The sequence below is a fragment of the Nicotiana tomentosiformis genome, chromosome 1 (assembly GCF_000390325.3).
Source record: "Nicotiana tomentosiformis chromosome 1, ASM39032v3, whole genome shotgun sequence".
Classification (NCBI taxonomy): domain Eukaryota; kingdom Viridiplantae; phylum Streptophyta; class Magnoliopsida; order Solanales; family Solanaceae; genus Nicotiana; species Nicotiana tomentosiformis.
This window is the reverse complement of record NC_090812.1, coordinates 52,840,297-52,856,947: the sequence shown is the minus strand read 5'-3', so window position 1 is coordinate 52,856,947 and position 16,651 is coordinate 52,840,297. Positions and strand designations below refer to the sequence as shown.

The 16,651-nt window shown below is 42.8% G+C and overlaps 1 protein-coding gene across 1 annotated transcript; it reads right to left on the bottom strand.

The window, feature by feature from the left end:
* Positions 1 to 319: 319 nt before the first annotated feature.
* Positions 320 to 6,350, bottom strand: LOC138906496 (uncharacterized). Its single transcript, XM_070195422.1, has 10 exons — positions 5,915 to 6,350; positions 5,681 to 5,839; positions 5,407 to 5,494; positions 4,539 to 4,921; positions 4,252 to 4,446; positions 3,952 to 4,146; positions 3,576 to 3,807; positions 2,575 to 3,057; positions 886 to 1,021; positions 320 to 679 (listed from the first exon to the last, which is right to left on the bottom strand). Exons 1-10 carry the CDS (start codon positions 6,348 to 6,350, stop codon positions 320 to 322), a joined length of 2,667 nt encoding a protein of 888 aa, XP_070051523.1.
* Positions 6,351 to 16,651: the final 10,301 nt, after the last annotated feature.

Here is a 16,651-nt window from a genome sequence, read left to right as displayed (position 1 = left end):
TCAGCTATCTTGGTGGAAGGACCGGCCGTTGTGGAAGGCATGGGAGCTGTAGATGGCTCAGCAACATAATCTATAACCACCACCGATGGCTCATAAGACTGGCCAATGGTGGCAGTTGCCTTACCCTTGAACTTTGGGTTTCCCGGACCTTGCAAGGAGTACCATGAGAAGTGCTTCTTAGCTCGCACTTTTGTATCAAAACTCCTCAGATCCACCTTTTCATCCGTGAGATATTCTGTGAGGGTGTTGGGATGTGGGTAGGAGCTTTCTCCTTTTCGGACAACCACTGACATATTGACCGACATGATGGCACCCACATTTATTGGGTACCCGGCCATATAGATGCCACCAAAATTGCCCGGGGAATCGAAAGATTGTTCTTATTCTGGCTTGGGTCAATACGGCTGCACACAAATGTTTGCCACCCATTTTCTTCAAAGTTGAGGGTGGCCCATTCAATGGGAACCCCTACTATTATCCACGGTGGTGGTGGTCCTGGAGGAGCCAAAATCTCTACTAACCAAGGGCGAGCTGCATCACCCATAGCAAGCTTCTCCAAGTACTGGATTGCCTCTACCTCCTTGAATCCCAAGTAAGTGTTCAGAGTGCTTGGGTCGAATCTGACTTTCAAATTCCTCACTTTGGTACCCTTCTTGATGTGTTCCACATTGGCATAAATCTTCAGTACCAAGTACTATTTGGCATCCATAACACTCTGGTGAACCGCATCCACCCCTTGCGCTCCCTGAGCTGCTTAAGGACATTTGGATTGTATTTATCCAAATCATTCAGCAAGAATTGTAGCTCAAGTGTGAGCGATCTCTGGGGCCACCACTCTCAAAGCTTTGTGTAGGCAGTCAAACTCACGAACCTATCTTCCCATACTTCCTTCTTCTTCGACCTTTCTAGGCCGCCCACTCTAGTGTCACCTCCCCTACCATCATCAGGAACATCATCATCATCATTATCTACTGCAACTGGTGCAGAGGGAGTGTGTGTAGAGGAGGGCTCTGAACCCTGGCTACCAGCATTGGAACCCTCAGAAGAACTTGTTGTGGTGGAGGGTTCGTTGCGCAGTTGGTATCTCCCAGTGAATTATGGTGGTTGGGACTGGGCCTCATGCTGTACCTCCACTGAGTGACCCTCAGAGGCTTCCCTAGACGGGACATACGAGCTTGATTCTGAGGGTTCTGTGGCCCTACCTCTCCCAGTGGTCGGCTTTTTGGCTATTGCTTTTGATTGCACTCCCAGAGGTTGAGTGCCCTTTCCTCAGCCTCGGGAGGGTTCACCCCTCCCTTTAGATGTATCACCTATGCCTCTTGATCGAACCATTGTCTGCAATACGAAGCACATAAGTCAGTTAAAGTTCAGAAGCATATTAAAAGTTGCAGGAAATCAGTGTACAAAAGAGACAGTGCGGACCGCACAATATTCAGTGCGGCCGCAGACTGCCTTGTGCAGACCGTACAATTTCAAAGTGCGATCGCACATGATAAAGTGCAGACCGCATAATTTTGAGTGCAGCCGCACAAAACCAAGTTCAGACTACTGGTTCTCTGAAGTTCCAAAGTGCGGTCGCACATATTTTTCCGTGGACCGCACAATTTTTCTGTGGACCGCATAATTTTGAGTGCGGTCCGCACTTTTCATGTATCACATTTTGCCCTAACTCAAGATCTACGGACATCATAATTTTGTGTGCGGCCGCATAATTCAAAAGTAAAACGGCATTGACTTAGGTTTTGCAATTTTTGCACAATTTAAATATGGTATTTGCAAATTAAACATGATGAACGATCTACCCAGTCCTCAATGAGCACACATGCTATTACCCACACAATTTCAAGCACACATGAAGAACATTTGACATTTTAGGCCTAAAAATAACTATACTAATTAAGAACAAAAACTAAAAAATTGAAAAATCTAAACATGAATTGAACATACCGGTGATGAAGAATGCAGTTAAGAATCTACACTGATGAAATAAATGTGGAGTGTGAGGTACTTTGTGTGCATTGTGCTTGCTTAGGTCTCAAAAGTTCAGAGTGTGTAAAGTTATGAATAGTGCAATGAGGTCCTATTTATAGGTTGACCAAAGTCGGTCAAAATTGAAGCTGAGTGCGGCCGCACAATTTTGAGTGCGGTCCACATTCTTTGCCTGACCTTGCTGAAGTTCTGTGGTCCGCACAAAAGTGAGTGTGGCCGCAAAAATTTCTGCGGCCGTAGAATGGCCTTTTCTCTACAATTCACAACTTCAGAGAGTTGAATTTTTGGGTCTCCAGTTATGCGGCCGCACAAAGAATTGTGCGTCCGCAGATTCTTCTCAGTTGTGGAATAAAAAATTGTGTGGTCCGCACAATAAATGTGCGGTCCGCATGTTTTCAACACTTGGCCAATATTTTCGAACACAGTACTGCAATGCATACTCATTCCTATTATTCAAGTCAAAACCAATTATCTTAATACAAAACCTATCTAAAAAAGAAAATAAAAAATGAAAAGAAACATGGGTTGCCTCCCAAGAAGCGCTTGATTTAACGTCACGACATGACGCAGATTACCATCAATCACTTGGAATGAATTAACGCCACGACGTGGCCACCATCAACTTTGCCAAGATAATGCTTTACCCGGTGACCATTGACTCTGAACACTTCATCATTTTTGTTCTTCAAGTCTAATGCACCAAAGGGTGTCACATTCACACCCTCAGACGGACCACTCCACTTAGACTTCAACTTTCTCGGGAACATTCGTAACTGAGAATTGAACAATAATGCAAGATCACCTTCTTTGAACTCCTTGTTCCAGATGTACTTGTCATGGAGGTACTTCATCTTGTTCTTATATAAGAACGAACTTATATAAGCATGGTGCCGGAATTCATCAAGCTCATTCAATTGTGCCACCCCTAGGTTGGCAGCGACATCCCATTCAAGATTAAGCTTTTTCAATGCCCACATAGCCTTGTGCTCAAGTTCCACCGAAAGGTAGCAAGCTTTCCCGAACACTAACCGGTATGGAGACATACCAATCGATGTTTTGTAAGCCGTCCTATAAGCCCAAAGAGCATCATCAAGTTTCTTTGACCAATCCGTCTAGTTGGCATTCACTGTCTTTGACAAAATACTCTTGATCTCCCGGTTGGAGGCTTCCACTTGCCCGCTTGCTTGAGGATGATAGGGGGTCGAGACTTTATGAGTGACACCATACTTGGTGAGTAAGATATCAAAAGCTTAAAGTGTGATCCCCCATCACTAATAATGGCCCTTGGAGTATCAAATCTTGTGAATATGTTCTTTTTAAAAATGCCAACACACTTCGAGCTTCATTGTTGGGTAAAGCCACGACTTCAACCCACTTTGACACATAATCCACAACTACCAAAATGTAAGTGTTCCCAAAAGAGATCACGAAAGGACCCATGAAATCAATGCCCCACACATAAAAAATGTCTGAGGGGCATCTCATATTTATTAGAAATCCCATCGGCCCTTTGATATTCATCACAACGCTTGACGAGATAGCTAGCGTCCTTGTAAGGAGTAGGCCAATAGAATCCACAACTCAACACTTTTGTTGCCGTTCTAGCTTCACCATGGTGACCACCATATGGTGAATAGTGGCAATCCTCAAGAATTTCCACTTGTTCTTCCTCCGGTACACTTCGTCGAATCACACCATCGGTATAAATCCGGAAGAGATACGGCTTATCCCAATAATAGTCAAGGCAATCCTGTTTGAGCTTCTTCCTTTGGTTTGAAGAGAACTTATTCGGTAAAATACCACTCACAAGATAATTTGCTAAGTCAGTGAACCATGGCATCCCAGTCATTGAAATGGCTAGAAGTTACTCGTCGGGGAAGGAATCATTTATCTCAAGGCCGTCATGTGGCCTCCCCTCCTCTTCCAAACAAGACAAGTGGTCCGCCACTTGGTTTTCACTACCTTTGCAGTCTTGAATCTCTAGATCAAACTCTTGCAATAGAAGCACCCACCGCATTAACCTTGCCTTTGAATCCTTTTTGCTCATTAAGTACCGAAGCACCACATGATTAGTGTGGACAATCACCTTTGTACCCACCAAGTACAGGCGAAACTTCTCCATAGCAAAGACAATAGCAAGTAACTCTTTTTCGGTCACTGTGTAGTTGACTTGGGAATCATTCATGGTCTTGCTAGCATAGTAGGCCAGATGGAAGATTTTGTTGATATATTGCCCCAAAACTGCTCCAACCGCCACATCACTTGCATCAAACATGAGCTCGAAAGGCAAGCTCCAATCCGGTGCGGTGATAATAAGAGTAGTAGTTAATTTGAACTTGAGCAATTTGAATTCCTTCATAAAGTCCTTGTTGAAATGGAACTTGGCATCCTTCTCCAACAGTTTACACAAGGGGTTCACCACTTTGGAAAAATCCTTGATGAATCGACGATAGAACCCTGCATGACCCAAGAAGCTCCTCACTCCCTTCACGGATGTAGGGGTGGGAGTTTAGAGATCACCTCTATTTTGGCCTTGTCGACCTCAATACTATGCTTTGAAATTTTGTGGCCGAGGACAATGCCTTCCTCGATGATGAAGTAACATTTCTCCCAATTCAAAACCAAGTTTGTCTCCTCACATCTTGCCAAGACCTTATCCAAGTTGTTCAAGCAATCATCAAAAGAATTTCCGACCACGAAAAAGTCATCCATGAGGACCTCAAGAACATCCTCCACCATGTCGGTGAAGATGTCCATCATACACCGTTGAGAAGTCGCCGGTGCATTGTATAACCCAAATGGCATTCGCGAGAATGAGAAAGTACCATAGGGACAAGTGAAAGTAATCTTCTCTTGGTCCTCCGGAGCAATAAGAATTTGATTGTAGCCGGAATATCCATCAAGGAAACAATAGAAAGCTCGACCGACCAACCTATCAAGCATTTGATCAAAGAATGGGAGTGGAAATGATCTTTCTGAGTGACTTTGTTGAGCTTCCGATAGTCCATACACATTCTCCACCCGGTCACCGTTCTTGTGGAGATCAACTCATTCTTGTCATTTGTGACCACAGTCATGCCCCTTTTCTTTGGGACACATTAAACCATAGAGGTCCACGAGCTATCGGAAATGAGGTAAACAACCCTGACATCCAACCATTTTATGATCTCCTTCTTCACAACCTCTTGTATTGCTTCATTTAATCTTATTTGGTGTTCAACGGAGGGTTTGGCATCATCCTCCAAAATAATCTTGTGCATGCAAAAGGTGGGGATTATACCCCAAATATCCGCCAATGTCCATCCTATAGCTTTCTTCCTCTTTTGTAGCACCGCCAAAGTAGAGTCTACCTGCACGTTAGTCAAACAAGAGGAAAGAATAACCGGTAAAGTAGAACATGGTCCAAGGAATTCATACCTTAGATGCGGAGGCAATGGATTTAACTCCAAAGTGGGAGGCTCCTCGATTGAGGGCTTTGTTAGAGGAGTATTCCGGTTCTCAAGATCTAAGGACAATTTTTGAGGTTCATAAGTATACGACCCCATTCCTTGCAATGCATTTACACATTCCACATATCCTTCCTTCTCATCATCACCATGATTAAGCAATACGGCTTCCAAAGTATCATCAACATTAATCATGGCACTAGCATCATCAACAATCATCTCGGTCACTAAGTCCACAAACATACAAACTTCATTGCTATTCGGTTGCCTCATAGATTTGCATACATGGAAAACCACCTTGTCATCGCCCACCCGAAAGGCGAGCTCACCGACTTCTACATCAACAAGAGCCTTCCCCATAGCAAGTAAAGGTCTACCCAAGATAATAGGCACCTCATAATCCACTTCACAATCAAGAATCACAAAGTCCGTTAGGAGGATGAACTTATCAACACGAACCAACACATTATCAATAATACCCAATGGTCTCTTCATAGTACTATCCGCCATATGTAACCTCATAGATGTGGGTCTTGGTTGCCCAATTCCCAAATTTTTGAACACCGAGTAGGGCATCAAGTTGATACTCGCCCCTAGATCACATAGAGTTTTGGCAAAGTCGGTGCTCCCAATAGTGTAAGGGATTGTGAAAGCGCCGGGATCTTCCAATTTTGGAGCCATTGAGTGCAAAATAGTACTCACTTGATGTGTCATCTTGATAGTCTCACAATTCATTGATCTTTTCTTTGTCATCAAATCCTTCATGAACTTTGCATAGCCGTGCATTTGTTCTAACGCCTCAACCAATGGCACAATAATGGATAAGCTCTTCATCATATCAATAAACTTCTTGAATTGGTTCTCGCTATTTTTCTTGGCGAGCCTTTGAGGGTATGTAGGATAAGGCCTTGGCATTGGTGCCTTGGCCTTTGGCACTACCGGTTCCGGTATGTCAATCACGTGTTCCCTAGATGGGTTCACTTCTTCTTGAGTCTCCTCCATATTTTCATCAATATCAATTATCACTTATTCATTAGCTTGAACCACATTTCTTGGAATTTCATCTTCTTGAATCACTACATCATCATCCACAATTCTTCTTTGGTTTGAGGTTGTTGCCTCCCCACTTTTTTCACTCCTTGTGGTTACGGCCATGGTATGTACCGTGTTGTTCCCACCCTTCGGGTTCACCACCGTGTCACTAGGTAGTGCCCCCTTAGGACGAGTGTTTAAAGCTTGAGAGATTTGCCCTAATTGAATATCCAAATTGCGGATTGAAGTGTTATGAGAGGCTAGTTGAGCATCGGAGTCGGCATTTTTCTCCATCATTTGTTTGAACATATTTTTAATCCGTCCCATCTCATTATTGGAAGAGCTAGAACCATGAGATGGATAAGGAGGCGGGTTGCTTGGTTGTTAATACATCGGGGGCCTTTGAAAGTCCAACCCCTGATTCCCTTGGTTATTATTCCAACCCCCTTGGTTGTTGCCTCCCCAATATCCTTGATTGTTGCAACCTCAATTGCCTTGGTTGCCTTGATTATTCCAATTGCCTTGATTATTGTTATTGTTCCAATTACTTTGATTGTTTTTACCACCACTTCAATTGCCTTAGTGGTTTTGATTGTTCCAATTTTCTTGATTTCCTTGAGATCGCCATTGCTGTTTGATTCGGGCCTTGAGAGTTGTTTCTTTGCCCTTGGTAGTTGTTCACATATTGCACTTCTTCCTATTGCTCATTGTATGATTAGTCTTGGTCAAACCCACTATCATCTTGCACAAATTATTCCACACAGTTTTGCACTTGTTGACCCTTTTGCCTTCGCTTGTTCACCATCATGTTGACACCTTCCATTGTATTTTCTTGCTAAGGACCTTGAACTTGTTGAAGTTGAGCTTTGGCTAATTGATTCATTATTGTGGTCAACTCGGCAATTGCTTGCCCATGATCATGCAATTCTTTGTGTAGGTGAATCACATTTGGATCACCTTGAGGAACATTAGCTCTACTTTGCCATGCTGATGAAGTATCCGCCATTTCATCTAAAATCTCACAAGCTTCGGCATATGGTGTTGTCATGAAATTCCCACCGGCAAGTTGGTTGACCATGCATTGATTGGTAGTATTGAGCCCCCTGTAGAAGGTTTGTTGAATCATAGCCTCAGTCATGTCATTATTCGGGCACTCTTTCACCATAGTACGGTACCTCTCCAAAATCTCGTACAAAGGCTCATTGATTTCTTGCTTGAATGCTAGAATCACGTCTCGAAGAGTAGCCATATGCCCGGGAGAAATGAACTTGGCAATAAATGTTTCCGCCAATTCATCCCATTTATGGATAGAATGGTTTGGCCATCTTTCTAACCAATCCAAGGATTTCCCCCATAGAGAGAAGGGAAATAGCCTCAACCTTAGAGCATCCTTGGAGACGTTAGTGTGTTTACTCCCCCAACAAGTGTCCACAAACCCCTTCAAGTGTTTGCATGCATTTTGACTCGGTGCCCCGGTGAAGAATCCCCATTGCTCTAACAATGTGAGCATAACATTGGTGATTTGGAAGTTGCCCTCCCTAATGCGGGGCGGGACTATGACACTTGCGTATCCTTCATTTGGAAACACCCGGTGTGGAGCTGCTCTTGGTGGGGGGGAATATTGTCATGAGGCGGTCGACCTCGCCTATTTACTTGAGGTTCAAGAGGAACCTCATCACCTTGGTCATCGTCCACTTCCTCCCCCAAAGTCAAGTTTCCGAGAGGATCATTGTTGAGAGCCATTTTTGTACCTACAATCGATTCACAAAAAGGTTAGTAACTCAGAAGGAAAAGAAAACAAGTCATACACAAAACCAAATATATAGCTAAATCCATTTTTAGCTCCCCGGCAACAGTGCCAAAAATTGATGTCGCCCAAATTCACACCACTGATTGGGATTGTGAAGCGGTTGATGCAATTATAATTACCCAACTTTGAGTCGGGGTTGATTCCTCAGAGAGCTTATATTGGATTAGGTATATACTTGGACTAGGTGTATGACGTGCCTAAAATGCACTTCCACATACTTGGTTGTTTCTTTCTACTTCTAAAATTTATGCTATTATTTGTAAATGTAAAGCTATAGAACGATATTTTTGGTGTTATTGTTTTTCAAGTTTATATAAGATCTTGGGCTGTGACTTCCACCTAGGTGGATACCTAACGAGTTGTAGGCTTTAGGGCTTGTTTCATTGGTCGAGGTGTAATATAGCAATCAACACGCGATTACCCACTCAATACCTCTCAGTAGTTAGAGTGGTTTTGCCCAATTTCTCTTTCTCAAGTCCAAATGGGTAATTCAAAAAATCGTCGATATATGCTCAAGTCGGGTCTTACTATCTCTAGATTCAACTCCTTAATTAGGGCTATCAATTTCTTGAGTTCACCCCAATTTTTTGTTAGCCAAGTTTTCCTAGACTTAGACTCTCTTTCTCAAGTAGAGACTAAGTCAATTACGCATGAATCAATATTTGCAACCATTAATTCCTAAATTCAAGCAAGAACTAGGCTAAATATCATACACCTAACCTTAAACAAGCCCTAAATCAAACACCCATTAGTTACCCACACTAGGGTTAGGTCACAACCCTAGCTAGAGATTTAGCTACTCATAGGTAAAAATGAAGAAACTAAGGAAGAAAATAAGATTAAACTCATAATAGATGATAAAGGGATGAAAATCTAATGTTAAAATGATAAACTAACACAAAGTTTCCCAAAGCAGTATAGGAAAAACGACTATCTACTTTCTGGAGTTCAAAACTTAACCTAAATTTGACAAAAAGAACTATTTATACACAGTTGAAATTATCGGATAAAATTGCCCCTGCGGAGGTTCTGCGATAGCACAATTCTGTGTGCTATCCGCACTTTGAAGTTGGGCTTGACAGGATGGACTTCTGCGGCCACACAATTATGGGTTGTGGCCGCACGTCTTCAGATTTTGCATACCGCACATTTCTGAGTGCGGCCGCACTCTTGAATTTGAGATTGACATAAGGGACTTCTGTGGACCGTACATTTCTGAGTGCAGTCGCATTCTTGAATTCTGCGGCCGCACAATAATAGTGTTGTCCGCACTTCTTCATGGACTCAGAACTCCATCTCTCTGAACCTTATCTTCTGCGGCTGCACAATAATTGTACGGTCCGCACTTTGCAAAGGCATTCTGTTAGAGGTCTTTCATAGTCTGTGGACGCACTTAGTCCTTGTCCAAAAATACTTCTTCTTGAGTTCAATTTTATCGTTTTGGCTCTTTTTCCAATGTTCCTGTAAGTACGCACATTTTATCAGTTTTCGGGAATACCTTTAAGCATTTTTGACCTAAAACTAAAGTAAAAGAGTGCAAATAAGTAGTCAAAATCCATACTTATCAGTGGGTTATGAAAATTTTTAAAATGGGTCAAGGAGAGCCTACAATCACTTCTCAAGCCAAGCAAAACTTAGAATTTCACCTAGAAACACATTCGGAGCAAGTTCTAGACCATTCGCACTGGTACTTGGACTTGCAACAAAACATCTCACCTATCACACAGCTGGATTGCTCAAGAGGATAGAGTCGAGGGCCCATAACAACCATATTCGAGATTGAAAATCACTAATGGTTCAACTAAACCATTCAATGATTGCTTAAGTCAACACAATAGTCAAAAGGTCACTACCTAGTGCTATTTCTCTCCAAGAACTTGTTTTAATCATAAGCATGTAGTTAAGTGTGTTGGTACCAAGTGAAACATGCTTGACTCTTCTAGTTCGACTCAATTAGGTCTTCTTATTCATTATTTCTATTGTTCTTACCTAAACATCAAAAACGGACCCAATCCCTTAAAAAGGTTGTCACGCCATCCATCATTGGGAAGTGTCACCCGGTTCACACAAAAATCACCTTTGGAAAGAACCGTGGCATTAAGAAAAACAAAGGCTTATTGATCACTTAAACATGAAAAGAAACTAATAAATTAAAAGGAAGCTATTAAAGTAAATAAGAAGCTATTAGACTAAACATTGACTACTGAGAAAACAAAATAAAGAAGCCTTGAAGTAAACTGCTGAAAGCATAAATGAATATACAAACCGAGAAAGGGAAAGAAAATATATACATCAATAGAGAGAGAAGAATATGTACATAATGAAAGTAAAAATAAAAAGAGAATGTTATCAGTTATTACATGCCAATGTCAAATGTCAAATCAAAATAGACTCCACCCCCTGAATAAAAATAAGCATTGTCCTTAATGCTTAACAAAATAAAAACAAGGAAGGGAAAGAGTATAGAGGACTCCCTATGTGGTCTCAGTATCCATAGAATCATCACCTTCCTCAGGTTCCTCCAACTAGATCGCATCATCCTCTGCTCGAGGTGTAGCTAGGTTGGTGAACATCTGTAGCACCGCCTCAGCCATGTGGACAGTGAGGTCTGACTCCTCAGACTGGCCAGCTGGTGCCAGTGGTACTGATTGAGCTACTGGGTCTGCTGGTACTGATGGATCTGTCTCCATCAATAAGTTAAATAGAAGATCTCCAACGGCTACTATCTTGGTCACCTCTCGTCTCAATTTTTCAACTGATTTCCTTGAAGCCTGAGATTTCCTCATCTTCTTCACATGCTTCCCAAGATCCTCAATTGCTCCCCCATGTGCCACCAAGGTGTCCATGATGGTCTTCTGATTCTCCAATATTTTCTCCAAAGTTTCCTCCACTGACGGAGGAATCTGGGGTGCTAGGGTAGAAGTCTGAGTTGCAACAATACTGGATAGGTCAGATAGCTTTGCAGTAGCTGTCTACATCCAGTTGTTGAGACTCGCCAGTGTCTGGGAGACTCGCAGCGCAGAGAGTAGATAAGTAGAGGAGGAAGGCACTGATACTGATGGCCCTGAAGATGGAGGTAGAGGTATGGCAGCTGTATCGGTGGAAGGCCCGGCTACTGTAAAAGGTATGGCAGATGTATCGGTGGAAGGCCTGGCTGCTGTGGAAGGCATGGCAGCTGAATTTGCAACTACCACCGACGGTTGATCAGACTGGCCTACGGTGGTAGTTGAATTACCCTTGTTCTTCGGGTTCATTGGGTCCTTCAAAGAGTACTAGGAGAAGTGCTGCTTAGCCCTAACCTTCGTATCAAAGCTTTTGGTCTCCACCCCCGCATCCGTGACATACTCCATAATAGTGTTGGGATATGGATAAGCGTTTTCACCTTGCCTGACGACTAGAGACATGTTGGCCAATATGATGGCACCCATATTGATTGGGTACCCGACCATGATGGAAGCAACTAGGACTGCCCGAGGGATTGGGAGATTGTTTTCATTCCGACTTGGGTCTATGCGACTGCACACAAATGTTTACCACCCTTTTGCTTCAAAGTTGAGGGTGTTCCGCTAAATGGGAACCCCTGTTGTGATCCATGGTGGTGGTAGTCCTGGAGTTGCTAGTATCTCAGCTAGCCAAGGGCGAGCTGCATCACTCATTGCGAACTTCTCTAAATACTGCACTGGCTCCATATCCTCGAGCCCCAAATAAGTGTTCAGGGTGCTCTGATCAAATCGTACTTTCAAGTTACGCACCTTAGTCACCTTAGTCCCCTTCTTGATGTGCGCCACATTGGCGTAGAACTCCCGGACTAAGTGCTCATTGGCATCCAATACGCTTTTCGTGAACTATTTCCACCCTTTTCTTTCCCTAAATTGTCTTAACATATTTGGATTGTACCTATCCAAGTCTTTCAAAAGAAACTGACGCTCAAGTGTGAGCGATCTCTGAGGCCACCACTCTTGGAACCGGTTGAATACAGTCAGGCTCACAAACCTATCTTCCCAAACTTCCTTCTTCTTTGACCTCTCCAGGCCTGCAACTCTGGTATCATCCCCCCGACCATCATCCGGAATATCATCATCATCATCAATTGTGACTGGTGCGGCGGGGACGGGACATATGAACTTGATTCGGAGGGCTCCGGCTGTCTACCTCGGCCTATTGTTTCCTTCTTACTGATCATTGTTTGCACGGAGAGTGGTAGGGTACCCCTGCCTCGACCTCGGGAGGGTTCACCCTTCCCTTTGGATGTATCACCTCGTCCCCGTGATCGAACCATTATCTGCAATACATTGCAATATGAATCAGTTATAGTTAAGTGCAGGTAAGCATAAAATTTGCAGAACAAAACATGTTATAGGTTAGGGAAGTGTGGACCACAAATTTTTGAGTTCGGCCGCAGATGGGGTTGTGCGGACCGCACAATTTAAAAGTGCGGCCGTAGTGATGATTCTGCAGTCCGCACAATTTTAAGTGCGGTCCGCACAATTCTGGGTGCGGTCGCACATTGAAACTTCAAAAATAATAACTCTCTGAAGACAGAGAATTGCTTGATATGCGGCCGTACACACTTTTCTGCGGCCGCGGTTGAATTTATATGGACCGCACAATCATTCTACACCAAATGCCCTAGCCTACTGATCTGCGGACCACACAATTCCTTGTGCGGCCGTACAATTCAAAAATTTATCGGGCAGATTCTTAGGATTTCTAATTCATGCACAATTTAGACATGGTAGTAGAAATTTAGGCATGATACACAGCTTACCCATCCACCAAATAGAAAATAGGAAGTTACCCACACAAATCTAAGCTCACATGATGATGAATTTGACATTAGGCCTAAAAATAACTAAACTAATTGTGAACCAAATTAAGAAAATTGAAAAATTTAAAGATGAATTAAACATACTAGTAATGTAGTGATGCTAAGGAAGAATCAAAGATGATGAAATGGGTGTTAGATGCTTGAATCAGTTGAGTGCACTGTGTTTGCCTTTGTGTTAATTGTTCAGAGTTCATAAAGTCTCAACAATAGTGAGAAGGCTACTATTTATACTTGATCGGTTAGGGCAAAAGTTCAAGAGATGAGTGTGGCCGCACAATTTTGTGTGCGGTCTGCACTCCTTTACTTATGACAATTTACCCTTTTGATGATCTACGGTCCGCACATTTTTTAGTGCCGCCGCAAATTTTTGTGCGGACCGCACAATTCTTTGTGCGGCCGCACTTTGGCCATTTTTCTGATATGCATAACTTCAGAGAGTTTACAATTTCTGATCTCCAGTTGTGCGGCCGCAGATCCCTTTCTGATGTGGCCTTCAAAATTGTGCGGTCCGCACTTTTTTCACACTTAGCCACTTTTCCTGAGTATAGCTCCTTCAAAGTACACTCATTCCTGCAACACACTTCAAAACCAGTTAGCACAAAACAAGACCTATCTAAAGAAGAAAAAAAAGGAAAAGAAAAAGAAACATGGGTTGCCTGCCAAGAAGCGCCTGATTTAATACGATGCATATTACCATCAATCACTTGAAATGAATCACTGCCACTACGTGATCATCACCAAATTTTCCCATATAGTGCTTCACCCGGTGACCATTGGCTATAAACACTTCATCATTTTTATTCTTCAAGTCCAATGCACCAAAGGGTATCACACTCACAACTTCAAACGGGCTACTCCATTTAGACTTCAACTTTCCCGAAAACATCCGTAACCGAGAATTGAACAATAACACAAGATCATCTTCTTTAAACTCCTTGTTCTGAATGTACTTGTCATGGAGGTACTTCATCTTCTCCTTGTATAAGGATGAACTTGTATATGCATGGTACCGAAATTCATCTCGCTCATTCAATTGTGCCACCCTTAAGTTGGAGGCGACATCCCACTCAAGATTTAGCTTCTTTAAAGCCCACATGGCCTTGTGCTCAAGTTCCACCGGAAGGTGACAAATTTTCCCAAACACTAATCGATGTGGAGACATCCCAATCGGTGTTTTTTAAGCCGTCCTATAAGCCCATAAAGCATCATCAAGTTTCTTTGACCATTCCGTCTGGTTGGCATTCACTGTTTTGACAAAATACTCTTGATCTCCCGGTTGGAGACTTTCATTTGTCTGCTTGCTTGAGGATGATAGGGGGTCATGACTTTGTGAGTGACACCATACTTTCTAAGCAAGGTATCAAAAGCTTTGTTGCAAAAATGCGACCCCCATCGCTTATAATGGCCCGCGGAGTACCAAACCTTATGAAGATGTTCTTTTTCAAAAATGGCACCACACTTCTAGCTTCATTGTTGGGTAGAGCAACGGCCTCAACCTAAATGTAGGTGTTCTCACAAGAGCTTACAAACGGTCCCATGAGATCAATACCCCACACATTAAAAATATCAATTTCCAAGATGGAGGTGAGGGGCATCTCATTTTTCTTTGAAATCCCACCGGCCCTTTGACATTCATCACAACATTTGACTAGATTACTTGTGTCCTTGTAGAGATTAGGCCAATCAAATCCACAACTCAACACTTTGGCCACTATTCTTGCTCCTACATGGTGACCACCGTAGGGTGAAGAATGACAAGCCCCAAGAATTTCAACTTGTTCCTCCTTCGGCACACATCTTCTAATCACGCCATCGGTACAAATCCAGAAAAGGTACGGTTCATCCCAATAATAGTCTAGGCAATCCCGTTTGATCTTCTTCCTTTGTTTTGAAGAGAACTCATCCGGTACAATACCACTCACAAGATAATTTGCTAAATTAGCGAACCATGGCATCTCGGTCATTGAAATGGCTAGAAGTTGCTTGTCGGGGAAGGGGTCATTGATTTCAAGGCCGTCATGTGGCCTTCCCTCCTTCTCCAAGCGAGACAAGTGGTATGCCACTTGGTTTTCCCTGCCTTTGCGGTCTTGGATGTCTAGATCAAACTCTTGAAATAAAAGCACCCATATCATTAACCGAGCCTTAGAATATTTCTTGCTCATAAGGTACCGAAGTGCCGCATGATCTGTGTGGACAATCACCTTTGTACCCATCAAGGATTGGCAGAACTTCTCCATAGCAAAAACAATAGCAATGAGCTCTTTTTCGGTCACAGTGCAATTGACTTGGGCATCATTCATGGTCTTACTATCATAGTAGACCGGATAAAAGATCTTGTTGACATGTTGCCCCAAAACAGCTCCGACAGCCATATCACTAGCGTCATACGTGAGCTCAAAAGGCAAGCTCCAATTCGGGGTGGTGATAATAGGAGTAGTTGTCATTTTGAACTTGAGCAATTCAAATGCCTTCATGCAATCCTCATTGAAATGGAATTTGGCATCTTTCTCCAAAAGCTTACACAAAGGGTTCACCACTTTGGAAAACTCCTTGATGAAATGTCGGTAGAACCCTGCATGACCCAAGAAACTCCTCACTCCCTTCACGGATGTTGGAGGTGGAAGTTTAGAAATCACCTCTATTTTTCCCTTGTCGACCTCAATGCCATTCTTTGAAATTTTGTGGCCAAGGAAAATGCCTTCCTCAACCATAAAATAACATTTCTCCCAATTCAACACCAAGTTCATCTCTTCACATCTTGCTAAGACCTTATCCAAAATTTTTAAGCAATCATCAAAAGAATTCCCGACCACCGAAAAGTCATCCATGAAGACTTAAAGGAAATCCTCCACCATGTCCGTGAAGATAGCCATCATACACCTTTGAAAAGTCATCGGTGCATTGCATAACCCAAATGGCATCCGCGAGAATGTAAAAGTACCATAAGGACATGTGAAAGTAGTATTCTCTTGATCCTCCGGAGCAAAAAAAATTTGATTGTAGCCGGATTACCCATCAAGGAAACAATAGAAAGCACAGCCGGCCAACCTATCAAGCATTTGACCTAGGAAGGGAAGTATGCAATGATCATTCTTTGTGACTTTGTTGAGCTTGCGATAGTCCATACACACTCTCCACCCGGTCACCGTTCTTGTAGGAATCAACTCGTTCTTGTCATTGGTAACCACCGTCATGCCCCTTATTTTTGGGACACATTGCACCGGAGAGGTCCACGAACTATCGGAAATAGGGTAAACAACCCCAGCATCCAACTACTTTATGATCTCCTTTTTTACCACCTCTTGCATTACTTCATTGAGTCTCCTTTGATGTTCAATGGAGGGTTTGGCATCTTCCTCCAAATTAATCTTATGCATGTAAAACACGAGGCTTATTCCCTGAATATCCGCCAATGTCCATCCAATAGCTTTCTTCATCTTTTGTAGCACGGCCAATGTGGAGTCTACCTACATGTTAGCCAAACAAGAGGAAAGAATAACCGGTAAAGTAGAACAAGGGCCAAGGAATTCATACCTGAGATACAAA

What these genes read in the sequence shown, in the direction of transcription:
- LOC138906496 (XM_070195422.1), bottom strand. Translation starts at nt 6,350, where the DNA reads ATGCCAAGGCCTTATCCTACATACCCTCAAAGGCTCGCCAAGAAAAAT. An exon ending in CCACAAAATTTCAAAGCATA is followed by an intron (nt 4,447 to 4,538) that starts GTATTGAGGTCG and finishes TGGGTCATGCAG; the next exon opens with GGTTCTATCGTCGATTCATC. An exon ending in AAAGGTCGAAGAAGAAGGAA is followed by an intron (nt 680 to 885) that starts GTATGGGAAGAT and finishes TTGGTACTGAAG; the next exon opens with ATTTATGCCAATGTGGAACA.